The following is a 21,717-nucleotide window of genomic DNA, read 5'->3' as shown; positions in this document are numbered from 1 at the left end:
ATAATGGAAACGGGAGGCATACTTACACTTCACTCAGCAAAGCATGGTCACTGGCAGTCGTGGAGAAGTGCTGCTCGAGGATAGACACGGTTCCCGTGAGCGCCACATGGCCACAGCCACAAAACAAAGCTACCCCCGAGAAGCAGAGAATGGTTGCCACGAGTGAAGCATATGGCACTCCTCCTAGGCACTTAATGCAACATTCAAAGCAACCTAAGCAGAAAAGAGAAAGCAAAAGAAATGTTATGAGCAAAAAGCAAATTATGAGGAAAAAAGTATCTGTCCTCCACTTGGTAAAAAGCCACAGAGACTAAAAGGTCCAGACATTGACATGCTAAGCAAAAATCTATAGGTGGTGCAAGACAGCATCACCCTCTACAGCAGAGACCTCCAGATCTGTTGGTATGGACCCAGAGCCCAGAAAGCGGACTGAATGCTCCTGTCTTTACAGGATCAAGAAATCGATGAGACAGCCTATGAAATGGAAAAAGGAAAAAAAAAATATAAAAAAAATCACTTGTCTGAAGTGCTCTATTGTGATTCAGCTGCTCATACCGAGCTTCCAGTGTTTCAGCACTACCAATGGCAGGAGAAGCGGCTACACTGGCACCACTCAGAAAGCCAGAGAAGCAAATACTCAAGACGACAAAGCCTTTTGGAAAAAGTAAAAGGTACTTTGCACTTTCATTGGAAGAAGAACACAGGTCTACAAAACTCAACTACCCTATACTCTCCCATGGCTCCCTAGTATCTTTTGGTGTAAATCTGTCTAAGTTTATAGGGATACAGATATTTTAATGACAGGGAAACTGAATGGTGGCCAAAGAGTAGCAATTTTTGTTGAGGGCAGCAACACGAACCTGTATTACATAGACGATACGTTTCCAGCTTTATAGGATACACTGGATTTACAGTGATCCTTGAATACAGTCTACAGTAGCATAATCATAGTTATAATGAAATGTACCATTTAAGCAGTCTGAGTTAACAAAAGACCCCCCAGAACAGTTGCTACTCTACAAATACTGTAATAAGGAGGTTGCAGCTGAATTGCCAGGTTCCTCCCGACCGCGCGGCCTGAAAACCCATCTGCTTGCAGAGCTGGGAAACGTAAATCGGAAACACAGCTTTTAACTGCACTTTAATGGTAATGGCAATCCATACCAATTCATTACTTCAGGGCAATGGCATTAAGCTGTCTCCATTAATGTGCATTTCATACAACTGCACAAAACACAAGCCATTAAAGGCAACGCTTAATGGAGCGACCAGCGTTGCACGTTGCAGGAACTGCCTGCTGCTTCTACTGGAAGGTGGTAAATGGAGAGAACATTTGAAGGCAGGAAGACAGCTGGCAAACATGTACAATACATCTTCCTGCCCCAACAATCCCTCATGAAGATCAGCAAGTCTCCATCCACCACATGAGACAAGTTTATTTTCATTGCCCTCCCTTTCCTACTAATGAGTGAGTTGCGGAGCAGGCATTTCTATGAAGCATTGGGGAATAATAATGCATCCAATAATTGAAAGCTTTCTCATTTCATAAGTGGGAAACTCTCCTTTTAGAGAGGCACTAGCAAGTGTCCCAGACAGTCTTAAGTGGCTATCACCACCAAAATGACTTATGAAATGCCACTTCACTAACTGCAGACAAGACCTAATTGTATGGAAACAAGCCTGGGAAGCTTTTATAGTCAAGCCCACAGCTGGAGTCCACTCAATAGGAACTATCTTCATGAAAAAAATACTGCCAAATGAACAAACATTGCAGCTTAGCAGTGATGGAGCAAACAAAATCCAAATGTGTGGTATTGGGGAAAATAATCTCTTGCTTTCATCTTATCACCCAAGTCCAGAGTTGAGTTCAGACATCAGACCTTGCAGAGCAATCCTCTGCTCTTGGTAATCTACCCGAGTGCAGCTCATAAGTGAAACAGAACAGCAGTTGTACACGTGAGGCTGGCTCGCCTCCGCAGCATCTGCTCCCAGGTCAGGTCCAAACCTCCCAGAGTTAATCCAAGAAATGCTTGCACCTGGCGCAGGATTAGCAGAGAAGGATTATCCAAGAGTAGCCATGCTCAGATCCAGCAGGCAATGCTCAACACACATGGCCACAGGCCAGCACAAAACGAACAGCCTTTCAGGCCATGCTACTAAAGGAGAAGGTGACTAAACACTAGATCATTACTTGGCATGGAAGAGGTTGATCCACAGCGTGCTTCACAGCAGGATCCCATCAGAGAAAGGAAATCAGAACAGCTGGAAGCAAAGGTAAGGGACTGCTGAGCTCTGAAAGAAAAGCTGCCAGTTTTGGAAAATGGGAGCGTCCTGCTTGACAAAATTTAAGTGATGTAGACCCAGAACTCACAATTAACAGCCCCGAACTAGGTATCTTCTCTCCCAGTACCCCATACCTCACAGCCAGCTTTCCAAGCCACCAGCAGAACATTTGCCCTGGAGAGTTTGTTGGATTCCTTACCACCTGAACACATGGCAGTATTTGCCACTAATCCCCAAACCTTTGAACACAAGCCGACAGCAGCAGAGCCACTTTCACCTCCTGGAGGCTGGCAGCTGCTTATAGCATCTTTGTGGCCATGCTCTTTATTTCTTCTTCTACCAGCCAGATATAAAGGTGTCACAATATCTGCAAGGCCTTCATTTTATCAGTGTAGACCAGGGTAGACATCCTGAGAGGTCTCTAAAGCAACCACACTATTTTGAGCAAAAGCAAAGAAAACTGCCCAAATGTGGGACTGCAGAAACTACTTGTCCTTGCACCAAGACGAAAGCAGGAAGCAGAGTGATATCAATTCACAGGAAAATAGTGAGCTGCCAGCTTGAAAGAACAGGAAGCATCCCAAACCAGCACATTTCCAAGAGACAGTATCTATCCATCCATAGCCATTCTGCACCCAAATCGACAGCAGAACTCCACAGCCTCCTACCAGAGGGTAGCTAACTGCAGGATGCAATCTCATTATAGTGCTGGGGCTGCCAGACCCCCCACAGATCTTGATGTGAGCACTCTGTATGAGGAGCTTAAGTCCATGCCTCGCCTAAGCGATACAGGTGGTTTTATAATTTTGTTTTAAAGCAAGCCTAAAACAGTACCAACAGGAGCAGCTGAAGTTTAAAGCTCATCAAGCACTAAGATACATTGACTAAACTTCCCAAACTAGCACTTAAGCAAAATAGAGGATTTCTTAAAAAATGAAAGCTTTCCAGGCAACCTGCTTTATGGTCTTTCTCTGTAACCCCAAGTGAGCAAGTATCTTCTCACAGTACAACTGAAAGCCTATGACATGTTTGCCTAGTTCCCGCTCACACAGTAACTTGCACTGATGACAAGTGAAGGCAGAAGGCCTCTGAACTCAAGTTGACAAAATTAAGTAGCATTAAAATAAGTTTAGTTCTAATTTTCTAGTAGCTTTTACTTTCCATATGACCAACATGCTGTACTTTTCATCTGTATATCCACTTCCAACAAAGCAGTGCAAAACAATTTAAATATGAAACTGTACAGCACAAACACACATCCCTGCATCTCCCTTTTCAATGGCCATTTTGTGTAAGGCATCACTAGAACCTTTTGTGCAACTCAGCAGAATAAAAACATTTTTTGTCCTCAGGCTGGCAAGCAGCAGTTGCCATGGAGGCAGGTTAATAACAGCCCAATGATTTGCCCAGAGCTGCCTGTGATCTTGGCTACAGATTTAACACACTCTCAGAAGGAGGCCAGCTAAAACAAGGACTGAGATTATTCTCTAGGGAATGAATGCTATTAAACACACACACACACAAATATTCTTGCTAAAGGACAAAAAAAAAGAGAAGAGGAAAAAAAAACAAAGCAGGAACCAGCTATTCTTTTAACCTCCTGGAAACTATCAGTCACAGGAAACTGGTAAAGGATGAACCTACATATGTACACAAATCGGCACTTGGGTGCTTAATATATGAAGAAGAATTATACAATCCACCCAGCAGTGTACAAGCTATTGCATACATGCAGGGGCTTAGCTGCTCCATTTCCCACGTCGAATGGCAATTGTGTGGCTAAACCTTCTTTGGTACTTTAAGTATGGCTTTAAGATTTAAACTCAGAAAGCAAGGTAATGCCGAATTAATGGAAAGCTGTCTTAAAAAAAAAAAAAAAAGCAAAGCAATTCTCAGCATCTAACTCATCCTACTAAGCTCAAGATGCATGGACTGACAAATCTGTGCTTCAGAAATTACAAAAGACAATGCAATGGGATGAGGCGGCTGTCTTGACTATTCCCAAGGCTTGCCCAAAGAAATTCACACATCAACTCTTGAAGCCCAAATTTGAAAAGCTGAGACAAACACATGTTCACAAAGGTGTTCCTCAAAGTGAAGTATGGAAAACATGATAATTCCTGGAGAGAAAACCAGCCTGTCCTATAATGTCCTAAACTCCTCCTTGGTCAAGCTAGTGCTGCAATGTATCTCAGGTACAAACCATAAATCCCACTATCAAGGTCACAAGGAACAAAGAAAACTTGAAGGAAGTTTTGAAAAGCCTTCCATTTCAAGGAGCTAAACCTCCAGGCTCCCATGGCTGTTTTCTGAGTTGGTTACCACTTTCTTTTCCTTAGAAGTTTAATTTCTTTCTCTCCTATAAATCTGGCTTGCTGTTCAGACTGATGAAGCAATGGGCATCGTTTTTTCTTATAGCTTACTTCCTGTAATTGTGTAATGTATTTTTAGAAATCCTGGCATATTGGATGTCTGTCCAGTTAATATGTGGTAGAAATTACATTGACACATTCCACCACAAAACCACAATCTGTTGGCTTCAGCACCACAGCTCAAGAGAGCATGAGCAAAGGAACTATTTTAACAAAAAGAAGGTTGCAAGAAACCCAAGGGAAGAAAACACACTACACAACACGTAAATTGGGCTCATTTATTACCCTTCCACAGGAACCTGGTGTTGGGAGCATTACTCCCCACTCACAAATAACTGTAAGGGGAGAACTCTAATACTTTACATTCAGATCCTGTTTCCCCAGTGCCGAAGGTTACCCAGCATGTAGTGTGCATAATACTGTCGGACTCCTAAACTACCATGGATCTTTGTCAGAAAATGAACTTTATGTCAATAAAAGCAAATGCCAATTTTGCTTTCTGCCACCTGCTGACTATTTAAAATCTCCATTCTGAATGGCTTATGCATGCTAGGATGTACATTTTCATACCTTACAGAATGATTGATGCCTACAGGGGAAGCAGTGAGGGATGCAGAAGTACACTAATATCTCAGAATCAGAAATGGAATTTACCTCCTCCTTCCCTGTGTGAGAATAAGTCAGTACCTGGCACTAAAATAACTTTACTTCTCACATCTGTCACTCACACCAGCAGCCAAGGGTCAGCGGCAACCGTACAATAAGATAAAACATTTAATCTTAAAAAGGTTAAGTTTAAAGGCTGTGACAGACAAATTTCTCTTCATACTTTGATAGGGGCACTAAAATAAAAAGACTGTGTGTTAAATTGTATGGATGTCTTTGTTGAAGTTCTATCCTATTTCCATTTATTTTAAATTTTGCTGATTTACAGAACATGACACAAAGCTAAAACTTCTGTTATTAGTTATGATAAATGCTTGGCACGCTTTAGGATTAAGTATATTAAATGGACTAAATAACTGATGAGCTCAGATAGAGAAAATTCTTTTATTTTCCTCCCACAAAGCTCTTAGAGCTCCTCCACAGAAGAATTCCTTTCAAGTTCAACCTTTCTTAATTTTGTCTTTTTGTCCTCCCCAAATTTGAACTTGTGAAATTAACTTCTACTGAAAGCAAATACTTCATGAAAGCCAGCAGATCTAATGCAAGGACACTCTAGTCTAGCCAAACTGACAATCTCCCCCCCCCGTGTTTGCATCCCTGTCTTCCAGAGCTGTAAATCAATAAAAACTCCTTCCCAGACAGTACAGTATCTGTGATTGGAGACCACAGCTACCAGGGCTGCCACAGATTTCTTGCTGAAATCCAGCATGACCACCACTCTCGCCCTCCACGGTGGCTAGCACAAAATGCTTCATTCAAGTTAAACAGTGAGATCTGGGGTAGTCTGATCCGTCCAGAAAATCTCATTCCATTCTCTACTATTTAACAACTACTCAAAGAACAAGTAGCTCCTTCCTGAAGGTCATCAGAATTAATTACAATTTCTCCAGATATCTCTTGATACAGATATTTGGTTTCACTGCTGTCGTGGAGCAATCTCCCCGCTTCTGAGAAGGTATTTATTGTCCATTATCAGTTTTAAGCCTGCCATCTTTAAACTCCATTAGATTCTTCCACATTCTTGTGTAGCCGGGAACTAAAAATACTTGTTCTTGCCTCCCATGTTGTAATGGGCACAGAGGAAGTAGGAGAGCTGGTGCCCATGAAGAACAAGCAACTCACAGCCTCAAAGACCCCTTTTTAAGTCCATAAAGCACCAATATCTCTGTGGTACTGTATAAGTAATGATAATAAGCTGCTCCTGAATAGCCCAGCAATAAAGCAATAAGCATAGGTTTAAAATCAAGTGCTTTTTTTTTTTTCCTAACATGATTAACAAAAAAACAAAACACCCTGCAGAGATTATAAAAAAGCTTTTTTTTTTTCCTTTCACTAAAGAAAATATGATGTTCAAATTGGGGAAAAGGTTGTTTAACTAAGGCAAGATTTCTCTCTTCTGGGTGCTGTTAAATGACACAGAGAAGAGTCTAAGAACAGACAGCAGTAAATATAATCCCATGTTTTCTTCAAATCTCAGGCTCAAACCAGCGCTTCTTTAAGAAAAAAAATATTAGCATTCCCACTGCAGGAATCAAACCTGTTTAATGCGAGGACAGATGATCTGAGTGGTCTTTTGGAGGCCTTATCTAATTTATCTTCTTAAAATTCATTGATATACACATACTCCCCACCTGTATCATTCCCACTCTCTGCAAGGCTCATTAAGCCCACAGGTGTTCTGAAGGCACCTTTTTCAGACAATGCAATCTATGAAATATGAATGACTACATCAACGCTAATTGCAAGCACCCATCCCAGGCATTTGCTGTGTGAGAGCGAGGAGTCAGACCTGAATGGGAAGAATGTTGCTGCCTCAGGAGACAGTAGGACGAGAGAATTGCTCTTGTCCAGCTTTATTCCTCTTGGACAAAGGTCAGGGAAAAGTTTTAGAATTTTAATTAATGTCTTCACTGTTATACTTTTGGCCCACGGAACAGTGGAAACCACAGTAGAAGAAAAAAAAAAACAACAAAAAACAACTAATTCATACTTTGGAAAAGGCCTCACTTCAAACAGCTTTATAAGAGAATTCTTGAGGATGGTTATTTGTTAGCTGTAAGCTGCTTCTGCAGAAAAAAAAAAGAAGGGGATGTAAAAAGAGACTTCTCACATAAGGAGTAGCTCAAGCAGTACTGATATAGGCTTTGGCATTATTCCTCCTGGATGCTCGTTCTAGTGTTTTACTAACAGAATAACCCCTGGGACTTTCGCACAGCGTGAGCATGTGGAAGGACTCATTGAATCAGAATCATAGAATCATTTTGGTTGGAAAAAACCTTTAAGATCATTGAGTCCAACCATTAACCTAGCACACTGCCAAGTCCACCACTAAACCATGTCCCTAAGCACCACGTCTACTGGTCTCTCAAATACCTCCAGGGATGGTGACTCCACCACTTCCCTGGGCAGCCTGTTCAAATGCCTGATAACCATTTCAGTGAATACATTTTTCCTAATATACAATCTAAACCTCCCCTGGCCCAACTTGAGGTAATTTCCTCTTGTCCTGTCCCTTGCTACTTAGGAGAGAGACCAACCCCCACCTGGCTACAACCTCCTTTCAGGTAGTTGTAGAGAGCAATAAGGTGTCCCCTCAGCTTCCTTTTCTCCAGACTAGAGAATCCTAATTCTTCAGCCACTCTTCATAGGACTTGTTCTCTAGAGCCTTCACCAGCTTCCTTGCCCTTCTTTGGACACGCAGAGCTCAAAGTGCAAACACAATGCACCTGCAAGGGCAGCCTCAGGGCCCAGCTGTGGCCGTTGCTCTCAGCTGACATATCAACAGCTTAGCACTCAATGTGCCTGAAGACATTCCTCCTTTCTGTCCTCACTCTCTTTGCTTCACCTATTTTTGCTTTCTTGGAAAAACACTCAGTAAGGTCAATATGGAAGAACTGCTGCTTCAGTAGGTGCCAGCCCAGGTGATTATTTTTGACAAATTCAAGTCAAAGAGGTAAAACAGAACAAGCGATAGGTAGACTGCCAAAGATATTAAAATGCCTAGAGGTCTAGACAGGCTTGCTGCAGGAGGTCCAAAAGCACCTAAGCACTTCAGTCCCATGGGTACTTCAGCAGTTCTGTGAAACTTCCTGTAAGGACAACTGGGCTTCCTAGATTCAACAAGCTTCCAGAGCCATTTGTACTCATCTGAACCATTCTTAAAGCTGACTTAAATCAAAGGTGATTATCTTACCTGGATGATTGGAGTTGAGACTCTTAGCTCCACCTTTCTGGCAGCTTTAACTCACCACTCTCCATCAGCCTTCAGCACCCAGCAGGAGAGCAAGAGTTCTCCCATACTGGATTTCAGCCACAGCTACAGACTGCTTCCCCAGTTGATTCCTCCCTAGCCACAAAGAAGCAAACAGAAACACAACCCCTCTCTCCCTAGAGCTGAGGGCCAAAAATGGTTTGGAGTGACACACCTCAATCTGGTGGATCTAAGATCTGGAAGGTAAGCGAAGCTGTCAAGATCTTCTCAAACATTTACACCACTATGGAACTAGAGAAGCAGTAAGATACCTAAACGACAACTGCAGAGATCCTTTGCCCTGCAACAGCTTTCCTGCAGGAATTTCCCCAGTTGAGTCTCCACCACACAATTTTCAAAATTTAAGCTTGCTTCACTAAGGGAGCAGGCTGTTTCAGTGAGATATTCCACATTCACATGCCCTTAGGAGCTCAAAAAGCAGATGAACACCTCCCAGAATCCAGAGGAAGAAAGTTTAAAAAAAAAACAGAAAGATTCCCATGAAGTAAACAACACCCACTCAGTCTGGAAGCATGCCTACATCTAAGCTGATGTTAAACAAGCACTGCTAAGTTTCTTTTACTAAAGAAAAAGGTGGTACTTTGTTTCCTGGGGAAAAAATTGTTTTAGATATTTTGAAAGGCTCATTAAGTTTGCAGGTGTTCTGGGGATGTCTTGGCTCCAGGACTGCAGTGAATATCTCACGCTGACTCTTCCCGTGTTGCTCTAGTGCCAGATTAAAATGGGGAAGGGAGATGATGTCATACATGGACACCCTGAGAGAAGAGATGGCTGCCATGAGGACTGCCACAGAGGTGCTCTGCTAGTGATGTCTATTTGGACACTGACAGAGGAGGCAAAGTAGAAATATCTGTACTGCAAAGGCACCCAAGAAACAATGCAGCTTGTCAAAGAAATCGAGAGTTTATCTCAGCACAGTAACCAATGCCACCCAACAGCAGGGAGCCGTATGTCAGCACTGAAGGGAGAGGCATGTTACAGCTGTGACTTGTGTTGTGACTGAAGTGACATTTTCCCTCCAATTCACAGGAAAGGAGCAAAGACCAATATTTTCACTGTGGCTAATTCATCACCAGTAGATTCGTCTTATTCAGACCTGTTCAGATTAGTTTCATTGCTGCCTAAAACCCTTTTAGTTTCTTTCAGTGCAGCCATTTAAAGCACCCTCCCTTCAATTGGCACTGCTGGCCTTTGTTGGTGGGTTTTCTCCCCTCCCCCTTAACAGCAAGAAGCTTTTCATCTTCAACTCCTCCATGGCACATTTACCTGCATATTATTTCCGGAAGCTTCCAAAGGCAGCCTGTATAGGGTTCAGTTGTCTAAACCAGGGTTTCTAGCACCATTTTAGGTGTCAGACTCCCAGCTGCTGTGACATAAGGCTGCGCATCTCTTCTGCATCCTGGCTCATCTGTGCCAGCACATACAGACCTGTCTCATCACTGGGGACAGCTGACAGGGCACAAGATCCTGATAACCAGGAACCCAGCCTGCTCCCTCCATGTTCTCCTTCCCAGGAAGGCAGCATTCACAATCTGTCACTCCTTCCTGAAGTATTTCTCCCTTGTATAAAATATCCCACGTGCACTGATCTGAAGTCTTGGAATGTCTTCTGGCAGCATCAAGTCTGTCACCCAGGTCATTTATCATAAATTATGGCCAAAATTAATATTGTTATTGCAGACAGAGATCATGATATGCAACTCAATGGGTTTTTTTGGGGAAAAAAAAAGCAACATTTTAAAATACATAAACATTTGAATCCTAAAGAATAAACGTGTGAAAATATAATGGAAAAGGGAGGGATTAGGCAGCAAGCTTTGGTGAATATTTCCCTGTAGTTGCTGTTAGAAGTCTCTGATGCGTGGGCAGGCATCTCCAGCAAACAAGCTGTCAAGCAGGCTTCAGTCAATCAGCTCCATAAGGAGAAGAGGATTGCTGGATAGAGCTAGCTACAAATGCTATCTTTGAGCATTTATATCCTTTGCTGTGTTAACTCTCAGCCAGACTGGAATTTTCCAAAGCAATCAATCGTGTGCTTGATTTCAGGTGCCTCTATAAGATGCTTCAAAACTAAATTTCACCCCAATCTCTTAAAATGAAGCTTCAGGAAAACAAAACAGGATGTTTTTGAGGACTCAAGCCAGATATTGAAAGGACAGGCATGTAGAATGACCAAACAATTTTTAAACCCTCAGCTGAAATCCTCCTTTAGACTGTGACATACAGACTTACTGCTTCTACCTAGGGAAAAATGCAAACAAAACCACAGAATATTGTCTAGGAAGCATACTGTAGGAGATCAGTAAATCAGGTGTTCTATCACCAATTTAGTGTCAATTACAGCATCTGTGGCTGATCAGTTTGATAGTTTCATCTCCATACAAAACCCATAATATGATGTCTCATCTGTAAACAGTTCTGAAGCAATCAGGCAGCACAGTTAAGAGGGAGGTGTCCCTCACCACAGGTTATTGCCTTTCAAACATTAACAACCAACCACATGTAAATTTGTGTCAAATATCCATACAGAAGAACTAGACTCCTTACAGCCTTAACAAACAAAACAAGTAAAACAGAAGGACATTTATCTTAAACTGTTAGGACTAGTGCAAATCATTAAGTATACGTTACTATAATTTCTGAACTCTCCACTTCCCTCTCACCCAGCCCCTTATTTACCTTGAATCCCCAAAGGACTAATATTGCCTCTCAATGCTGGCACATGATGGTACCGGTGTGGCCTTGAACTCCTGTACATCCAGTGGTACCTGCCAATTTCCATTTCTGGTCTGGTGATCACTGCCAATTTTAGGTGGTAAAAAGTCAGTGTCACCAGCAAGTTTTAGTTCAGCACTTTCAGTCATTTAACTTTAATAGTAAGAGCCCAGAAAAACACGCTGTAGTCTCAGAACTGAAACTACATAACTTTACCAAAGCAAGAGAGAGGTTGGGAGGGACAATGACAGGGAGACAGTTACACAGGTGTTAAGAGAGGTTGAAGAGCTAAAATTCTACCTAGGATTTGTATTAAACAATGAAAAAAAGGACCCTATTCCTTCCCCCCTCCCACTCTCACATCTCCCTCTCTTTGTCTATGGCAAAGAGCTCTGCTCCAGAAGTAAAGGAAGACAAAGTTCTGGAAAACCTTGTTATCTTTTGGGTTTTTTTAAAAGACCTTAAATCAGCCAATGGAAATTGTGATTATAATATGCAGAGGTGGCGCAAACGCATGAGTTTCTGCCATTACTTTCTTACATTAGTAAAAAGTCATGGGCTTAATTTCATCCAGGCTCTCCTCACATCCAAAAATCTGGACGAAGTACTTTAAAACAGACTTATTCCCAGTTTACAATGAAGGAGAGCAGTTCTCCTCCTCATCTTTTCAGGGGACAGATGAAGTTTAGCAACAAGACCCCACACACAGTGACACAGCTGACCCACTCACATACTCATCAGCTCAGGGCTTCTGAACTCCCTGAAAGAGGCCACTGGCAAAACAACATCAAAGTCACTTTCAAACCAACATGTCCCCCCCTTTACACTGCTATGGCTTTGCCACGGGTGCCAGGGAAAGACAGACAAATCTTTATATAAAATGTACCACAGTCCCACCCTGAGGGGATTAAAATAAAAAATAACCATCACCTCCAGCTAAAATAAACCCGACTTAAGCAGCATTTCAGCAGGTGCAGGAAGTGCAGATTCTGAAGCTGAAAACCCATCTATCATAGACTAGAACAGAGACAAATTTTGGGGGTCAGTGGGAGTAGGAATGCCATGAAATTTCTGGCCTGTGAGAACCTAGGAAGGTCCTTGACCTGGTGCTTCTCTCACATGGTTTTGCTGCTGCTGCGGCAATGACAAGTTTGGCACAGCTATATTTGCATATGTCAAGAAGACAAAAAAAAAATAATCTTAACTTTGAATTCAAATGTTGGATCTAGAGGCGAAACAAGAATCTGTTTAGCTCCTAGGGAATGAACTCCAATATTCAAACAGTCTTTTGGGTTTGGGATGCAAACTTAACATCAATAGCTCTCTAAAGGATACTGTGTAGCTGGGCATTTCTCCCTTCTCTACAACTCAAGCACAAACCAACAAGCAGGTATCAAGTAATATATTTTTCCTAAAAGACGTTTTTCCACTTGCTGCAGCTTATCCTTCCTTTTAGGAAAGGTGAAATCTGCATCTTAAGAACATAACCACATACAAAATCTGTTGAAGTCATCGTTCCAAAATGACTGTGCATGCTCAGGATGATATAATCTCCTTCTGCTTACACAGGAACAACCTTGTTCATGAGATAACAAGGAACACTATAATCACGGAATTAGACATAAAATAACAGAATTATTTGCTAGCATTGCATACTGACTCCCCCCTCCCTTCCAACTGTCTACTACCTCCTTCTTTGAAGCTACTTACTGGGTATCAGTAATGGATTCAGGTTTAAAAATAAGTAAATTAAAAACAACTAGCTACAAAGACTTCCAGGAACAAACCAAAATTCTTCATTTGCATTGCATCAGCATCTAGACCAAACCTTTGACAGCAAAAGGATTTTATCCTAACAGGCCTGAACCCACAACAGAATTCTCCTGCAGCAGCAACAAAATCCCCTGGCTCAGAGCAGCAGAGCAGACAGCTGGCTTTCTCCCCTAGCCTGAGGCGATGATGGTGGTGGTGAAGTCACCACTGTCTACTGTGGGGCAAACATCAAACCTTGAAATGTGGAGATGGCATGAAAACTTTGTAGCATTTTTGTAATGTGAAAATATTCTATGAAGTTGGGCTTTTTTAATTAGTAATTTCTGGTTTTGAAATAACCTCCCTTTGAAATACTTTTCCCTTTATTAGGAGATGGTTCAAACTCCATAAAGAATCTCAGTTTATCCACTGCTCTTCGGGCTGTTTGGTAGCCTCTACTTGCATGTCTGGCACAACCTCTGAAGTTGAAGAGTATATTTTGGTGAATTCATTGGGACCCACCCAGTCAAAATAACTCCCAGGTCAAAAGCCCCACAGGTTTCAGTGGCATAACAAATACTGCAAGTGGTATGTATGGATTAGAGATTAACAGTGAACTCTGAATAATTAGGAACTGAAACATGTTTAAGTTACTTCTTTACCTTCTGCTTTTTCAGGAGCTAAGGACACAAATTGCATTCCCAGGACTAGGTTACAAGACTGTATGGACAGCCAAGCTCACACAGCTCAAGGCCTCCTGTCTGAGCCAGGTTCTGCTTGATCCTGCACAGATGCAGCAGCTACAGGACTGAAAATGTTGTCATGTCACACGGCGCAAGCACACTGATGGTGGCTGTGGTGTTCAATATTCATTTGTGATGAATCATCTTGCACTCCTGTTAAAAAAATTTCCAGTGCCCAACATCCTCACACTTGCTGCCTTTAGCATATGGTTCTGGAGGAAACAAAGTTATGACATTCATCTGTCACAGCTGATGAAGCAGTTCGCAGAAACAAGAGGGGGTTGTCATTTGACCATTTATGATCTGGTGAGCTGCTGATAAATACTGCATTAGGAGCAAGGCTGGCCAGAAAATGGGGAAAGGTCAGGGGGCTCCCTCACCCCTCTTCAGCCTCTTTGCTTCCACTGCAGAGTCCATTGTGCACGTACAGTGCCATCTGGATTTCTCCGCCCCTGTTTCCATATTCTGTGGCACATATGTCTAGCCCTTCTGTTTTCATGAGGTCACTCAGACCAGTATGAATATGTTGTCCAAGTGTTTTTCAACCCTCTCCTATTTAGAAACCAAATCCTTTTCATTAAAACCTAAATCACTAAGCCTGCCAAATTATTATCCCCAGAATTTCGTGTGGCCCAGATTCCCTCTGGGCTGGACCTCTCTTCCTATGGTCATGTTCTTCAGAGACTTATACTTAAACCAGTTACTGTTTTCAGAGGATTTGAAATACCAATAAACTGCTTGAAATGGGAAAAAAATATGCAGGATATGAAAAAATCTTTAAATGTCTTGACAGCTGTGAAATCACAGTATGAACCTAACATTAGAGGGGTATGTTTGAAAATTTTGGCTAATAACTATAACATGTATACAAAAAAAGGCAATTTTTTCAATTTACTGTAACAAAAAATATATCTATCTGTGATGCATCAAAATGTCATAAGCTCACTGCATAAAAAGAACTTTGCTAAACGTGAAATAAACCACACAGTAATTCACTCCTTTCTCATGTCACACTTTAGCAGTCTCATTTACAGTACTGCAGTTGTACAGCTGTGTTTAAGTGAAGTATTTTCTTTCTGTTTTTGACTAGCACATATTTGTCCATCTAGAGTTTAAAATAAGAAGCATTGCTTCATATACCATGAAAATAACAATCAAAGCTCAAAGCCATTCCTAAGCACGAGGTCTTCTTTCATTGAGAGCATGTTAGTAGGGAAGAGCCAATTAAAAGAAACCTTGGATACAGCTGCTCAGGCTGGTTTTCATTATTCCTCAGCACAGCACATGCAATTTGAACATTGTATGCATTCATACAAGGAAACTACATCCTACCATAATGGCTTTCTTCCATCCTCCCAAGTGTAATTGGTAAATTCACCATGATCATCCACAGTTGGGTTTTGTTTTGTTTTGTCTGAATTTTGCAACTTGGCAGTATAGAATCATAGCTAAATGAAAAAGGAAACTTCTTGTCTCTGTTAATGTGCATCAGAATCTACATCCTTCACTGCTGATGTAAAACGGCATTTCATTTTTCTTACTTATTCCACCTCAGTAAATCTGCTTGCCCAGTCCTCACGTTTTGATTTAATTTAATGCCTGCAAGATAAATCCTGTCATTTGTAATAATTTGTAAACCTTCATCTTTAAAATGCATCCAATCTGTTCTGCAACCCTGTAAAGTATCTGTTAAACATTTTGCTTCAGCTTGCTCATGGTGTTCTCCTCTGATAAGGGCTGCTGATACACAGCATAAAGCTGACTTACTTATCTCCATCAACATGGGTGTTGTTCCATTTCCAATTAAAAAAACTGGGGCAGCAGCCACTCATCTGGGTGCAGGGAAACAAATGTCTGATAAACACTGAATCCATCAGCTGGGTAATACCACTGCCTGAATCCAGTAGGGGATTCATGAAAATAATTAGAATATAAAACTGGACTTGATATAAAATTTAGTAAACTTTAAAAATCTAAATGTGATAAATAAATTTAGTTTACCAATCACTAAGTATTCATAAAGCACGTTAGCTTGTGTAAATCGTTTCAGCTATGCTGCAATGAAAAATAGCTGGCCATCCACATTTGCCATAGGGATAGGGAAAAACAAACTGGTCCCTATGTGGCACCACCATTCATATCTGACTGTATCGGGTGCTCGAATGGAAAACAGATCTTGCTGCTCATCCCAAGTGCTGGGGCAGAACTGTCCTCCAACAGTCTCCTTACAAGTACAGGGAGCCCTGGATATAGATAGCATGGAGTCTTGGTCCAACTTCCTCCAAGTATTTATTCTATAGGATTACAGTACATCACAGAATCCAGAAACATGTAGTTTAAAAAAGTCTGATAAAGTAAAAAAAATACTTCTAGCTTAAAGTTCAATTGGTCATAGTTAAATGCAGATAGTTGCCCCAGAAATTGGCAGTGTAAAGCATACTCTATGTCAACCTGAATATCCAAAGTGAAATGCTCAGGATCTTCTCTTGCTCAGCATTGCCAGTAACAACATACCCCAGACCCCCTCAGATGCTGGTTTATCTCCTTGGACTTTGCAATTCATTTCTGGAAGGAAAAGTTAAAAGACTGTGATATCACTTCAGTTGCTTCAAGCTGTGGTGGTTGCCTTGCTATCACTGAATCTAGGACATCTCACAAAAGATGGGCACTACGTTAGGACCAGGTGGGATCTCAGAGAAAAGAAGCAAGTGTTGCAAGCCCGGCAAGCACATAAGGCACAGACAGCAGGAGATACAGTCCGGACAATAAACAGACACATTTTTGTAGTGGTCAGCTTCCATTTTACACCCCAAAACAAAGCGGCAGTATTTCCTTGTAAGTTTCTTCACAGAGAAAAAGCTCATTTTTCTCCACGAGATCTGCTGATGAAAGAGCTCATTTGAAAAATCCTGCTATTTCAGAGGTACCTGATGCCTGCTGAGCCCACACAAAAACCCGACTGGGCTTGGTGGTCTTAGCACCTTGGAAAAACCTTCCCCCCAAACTGAGTATGTCTCCTACATCACCACTTCATGGCAGTAAATTTGCAGGAGGATGAGTTATTTGTTTTGCTATTGAAAGTAGGAGTGTTTGACTTTTCTGCATTTTAATTTGCTGTGAAACATATTGGCAATTTAAGTGAATGGAAATAAAGACCATAATGTGAGAGACCATGTGTTACTTTCAGAAATTAGGGAACTGGCAAGAACAAAGCCTTGAAGTGTTACATACACGTACCTATCTAACAGATCTGAAGTGTAGTATTATCACAGAAAAACTAGGAAATTATGGTAAAATTAAGATAGGAACTTCCCCCGCTTGCATCCTATGAAAACAAAAGGTCAACCACCTTGACTTGGTAACAGATTTACTGTTCTACATGTTGTGCTTTCATCCTTCCCAAAATAAAAAGGAAACCATAAACTCATCATAGACACACTCAGCAACACATTTCATTTTGAACAGCTGCTAATGCATACGGATAACTTTGGTGTTTATTGTACGTGAGTTCTACCAGTTTAAAGGAAACTCATCAATCAGATGGAAAAATTGTCATTTTGGAAGAATGATCTATGAGTTCAAGATGGTTTTATAGCCAAGGTACTTAGGATGTTTTGTACATTAATTACTCAAAATCTGCAGTGAGGTGGGTTATTGTCCATACACACTAATGGCTTTCAGAGTTTAATCTCTCATCAGTGGACCTCCTTTTGTGAAATCCCTAAGGGATTATGTAGTACTATGTCTAATCACTTGACAAATTTCATTTACTTGAAACTGAAGCTAGGTTTGAATTCTACAAAGTGTGTAGGAGGAATCAGATTCAAAGTAGAAAAACAAAATCCGGTACTGGACAGTACCGGAATTTATCACTATGTTAATATCTAACCTCTTTAACAAAAAATGAAACAGTTCTATCTAGAGAAATGTGTATCAAGCTGCTTATACCTATGAGATACTCAGCTTATAAATGACATACATCAGGTTCAAAGGCAGTGGAAATTTTAATATATTTGTTAATGCTGCATGATTTAGGAAAAAGATATTTCTATGATTTGTACAGTAGTCTGCTACACTGAATTATATTGTGCAGAAACAAAACAGTCTTTTGCTAGCTGAATTTACCCTCTAAAGTTCAGTACTCCAGACCAAATAAATCACCTGCACAGCTGGGATAGATAAAGCACCTCTCTTCCTGCACTGCCATCACCCTACCACAGAACCACTACCATGGAATTGCTCTCTCCATTAAGCAGCAATTCTTGGTCATTAACACATCCTGAAACCTAATGTTGCAAAACTCATTGCATTATTCCCCATTATAGCACAGGCAGATCTCTACATGAGCAAAATTTGCTAGATGACACCATGGAAAATGAATTTAAATTTGAAAGTAGCATTTGGTACCAATTTAACTACACAAAGGTTGTGTGATATTATAATCTGTTGTTATAACCTAGGTCTCCCCATACTGCATTTGCAAAGCCTTGCTACAAGGCTAGTCTTGATGAAAACACCAGACTATGGCTCTGAAAACAACATGCAAACACACAGGCACATGCTACCTCTGTAAACCGAATTTACCAAAATCCATCAAAGACACAGCAAAAAAACAAGACTTCTTTCACAAATATAATTTCTGGTAGGGTTAGGACAGATTCAGAGCAAATACAGACACAGACAGAAAGATTGCTGCTCTATTAATTTGTCGTCAAGCCATGCAGGAAAGGACGGCTGAAACCCCAAAGATGCAGTAATGATTGTTTAAGAGCTATTCGAAAAAAGTGACAAAACTGGCCTAAACCTCTTTAAGCCCCCTGAATGAAAAGATTTAAACAGGCTATTGTTAGAACCCTGGGTACCTTTTTTCTCTTGGCTTTGTTCTGCATTTTCCTCCGCTGCAGTTTCCATGGCTGGCTTCATACCATCCACCAAAAATGCCGCCCCCCCCCCTCCCCCCCCACCAAGCACTTTTTCTCTTCGCCTCCTTTCTCACTCCCTTCCGTCTCCTATTTACGGCGGTGGTGATTGAGCGGCTCTGTTCTCCCCTACAGTAGATTACAGTCCTTTCCAAAATGCCAGAAAAGTCTTGTCAGCTTCAATTTCGCTCCGCTGACTGGTCCATGAGGAGCTGTGCCAGCGAGCGCTCAGCCATACGTCACCGCGGTCCCCAGCTATAAAATAGCCAACCTGCGCCCCACCGGGCCCCGGCTCGCTGCGCTGCGGGGACCAGCCTCACCAGCTCACGCCACCTTCTCCCCTCAGCCCTCCACTCTCTCTCCCTCTTTCTCCTGTCTCCCAAGGCTCCCGGAGAACGTCAATCTATTCTCCAGGCGGTGAATGGATTGGTGACATCGGGAGGGAAGATGCAGGCGAGAAAGAAAGAGGTCCCCTGGCCGCCATGGGGTGAGCCCCCTGGCCACCGTCTCCAAGGGGAGTGCACACCAGCACACAATCGCCAAGGCTCCCTTTCCCATGGGACTTCGTTATTATGCTTCACGTTTTGATTTATTCCACATGCCCTCTGCTCCTTCAGGGGGCAGGGGGTGATGGGTCTGTTCTTTCTGTTTGCTTTCTTTGCGAAGCAAGTTCCGCTCACCCACAGCAAAAGACTGTGTGAGAGAAGCATAAAAGCAAAAGTGGACATATATATATATCACACACACACGGAAAACTTAAAATTCTTCCTAGCAAGCACAATGGAAAAAAAAAAACACCAAAAAATCCAAGGAAGCAGAAAGGAAGCAAGCTCAAGCCACCTAAAATGCACGTGCAATACTTTAAAGGATAAAATGTTTAAGAAAATAGCTTGGGTTTTTAAAAGATTGTCTGCCATTAGAGACCTAAAGCTATTCTTAGAAGTGAGTGTAGAGATGCTGTTAAGCACATTTGGTCAAATCAAAGACAGACTGTAGCATGATCTAACAAGCTGTACTAACCCGGCTCTGAGAGCAACAAAACCAGGACACATCTACATCACACTGTTGCGAGGTGACTTCAGGTGTCCCCAGCCTGCACTGAGTAGCTACATGTTGGGGAGCCACAGAACAGGTGACACCACGCAGGGATATTATTCACCTTCCAAACCCCAAGATAACTGACATATTCAAGGCTGTACTGTACTGAGTCTAATTTACCTTGCTTATCACTTTGCTCGTTTCAATGGCCTCACAGTGTGCCATATTGCACAGGGCAGGCATGCCCAAAGACACTTCTTTTTGTGTGTAGGATGACAGAGTAACCATGGAGTAATGGGCTGTGGTCTTGCTGGCTTCTCTGGTCCAGCTGCTGCACCTGATTCTGCAGGATGCAAAGACGCCTAGCAGATTCAGCAAATGCTGGAGATGTTTAAGCCTCCACACTGCATATTCCATATAACAGATTCAATCAGGAAAGTGGGAAGAGGGAAGAAGTCCAAAGATTTGTAGCTGCAATTCAGCCTCTTCTGGTTGAAGCTACTACACCCACAATTTTGCTGTGCATTTTTGTTTCTGTAGATGCCTACTGAAAAGCACAAAAACCCCTCAGACCCAACCTTTCCAAGTTCATTTGTCTTACAAGAAACCATAGCACAAATCCTCTTCTCTCACCATGGTCACCATAGTTGGTACTTTATTTTGGGCATTCCTGCTCAGACACATGCTGCAGCCCTGCTGCCAAGAGGTCTTGGACTTATCCTAAGGTTTCATATCACAGCATCAAAACATCAAAAAATGTCCAGCATTTGTGTCAAAAGCTTTTTTGGAGTCCAAGAAAAATCTGCAGTTGAAGCAACCACCTCAGCAAAACTTTCTGTAAGCAGAATGAAACTTATTTGTAGAAGAGATGAAGTTATCCTCAGCAAGCAACCCAAGGCAATGGGGCTGGTTTCCTGAAGGTAATCAAATCAGCAGCTTCAGCAGAGACCTCAACCCAGATGCAAGGTGTATTTCTCCAATCTCCTTCTCTAGTGCCCACACAGCAGTCCATGCACATGTTGAAATCCCTGCCCAGCAAGACCATGTACTGCAAATGCTCTCCTGCATGGAAGCAGCTGAAAGGTGAAACCATAGATGACGTGTTTGCTGTGTTCTTTGAACCATTACTAAAAGTCAAGAAATAACTTCTTCAGATTTGGAATAATGATTATGCAAAGAAAAAGTTCTAAGAAGAGCAAGGGTTTCCCCCCCCATTTAACATTAGTAAGATAAAAAATCCACAGCAAACACACATTACTTGCTCAAAGTCACACAAATTTTAGTCGCTGGTCAAAACAGTTGATTGCCTCTGACATTAAAATTCCCTCTTGGAACTTCTTATTGTTCAGTAGGCACTTCTGCGTGCTACTGTCATAGTCAAGATCTCAATTTCTCAATGATCTTCACTTTCTTTGGAAGCTGTTAAAGTTTAAAAGATTGAAAACTTTCTTCTGACTACTCCAAGTTACAACAGGCTTGTTCAGAAACTAGTTTGTATGGTATAATATTAATGGACTTATCAGTATAAATACACAGAAAATATGAACATCATCTGGAATTTCCTTTCTTTAAACAAAAACTACATTAGACAGAACTTCTGGTTAGCATTATCCCTGGAAGAAATCCATTAGTGAAGCGCTCCATTCTGCATCAGTGAGATGCTCCTTCAAACAGTTGCATGCTTTTCCTGCTGGCAAGCAGATTTTGCTAGGCAGGCTCAAGTCTTCATAGCAGATGTTTTACAAACACAAAACTAATAGGCTAGTAGACTATTTTTCCTATTTTCTCCCAGCATAACCCCTTCCTCAAATGAGCAAAGAAGAAGTCAGTGCACTGTACCAGAATTAACTTCACAAGAGCTTGGACTGAAGACTTCAGTAGCTGTCAGTCCCAAGCATTAATTCTACCTAGTAAATCATCCTCTAAAAGCTTCAAGTGATGCATGAGTGTAAAGTTCT

The 21,717-nt window shown here is 41.7% G+C and overlaps 1 protein-coding gene across 11 annotated transcripts in view; it reads right to left on the bottom strand.

Moving 5' to 3' along the window:
- Positions 1-21,717, bottom strand: part of GPM6B (glycoprotein M6B) — a 110,009-nt gene that overhangs the window by 13,636 nt on the left and 74,656 nt on the right. For 3 of the 11 annotated variants that reach the window (XM_051630964.1, XM_051630932.1, XM_051630933.1), the window contains exon 2: positions 27-213. In XM_051630964.1, coding sequence (XP_051486924.1) covers positions 27-213 — 187 coding nt within the window. Of the gene's footprint in view, positions 1-26; positions 214-2,191; positions 2,224-11,271; positions 11,392-15,134; positions 15,169-15,569; positions 15,585-18,664; positions 18,954-21,717 lie in introns of those variants that run through there. The other 8 variants (XM_051630915.1, XM_051630905.1, XM_051630983.1 and 5 more) reach the window with 7 other exon arrangements.

This window comes from Apus apus, chromosome 1 (genome assembly GCF_020740795.1).
Source record: "Apus apus isolate bApuApu2 chromosome 1, bApuApu2.pri.cur, whole genome shotgun sequence".
Lineage (NCBI taxonomy): Eukaryota > Metazoa > Chordata > Aves > Apodiformes > Apodidae > Apus > Apus apus.
Note: the sequence above shows the minus strand (reverse complement) of the source record. Positions and strands in the feature narration are given on the sequence as shown.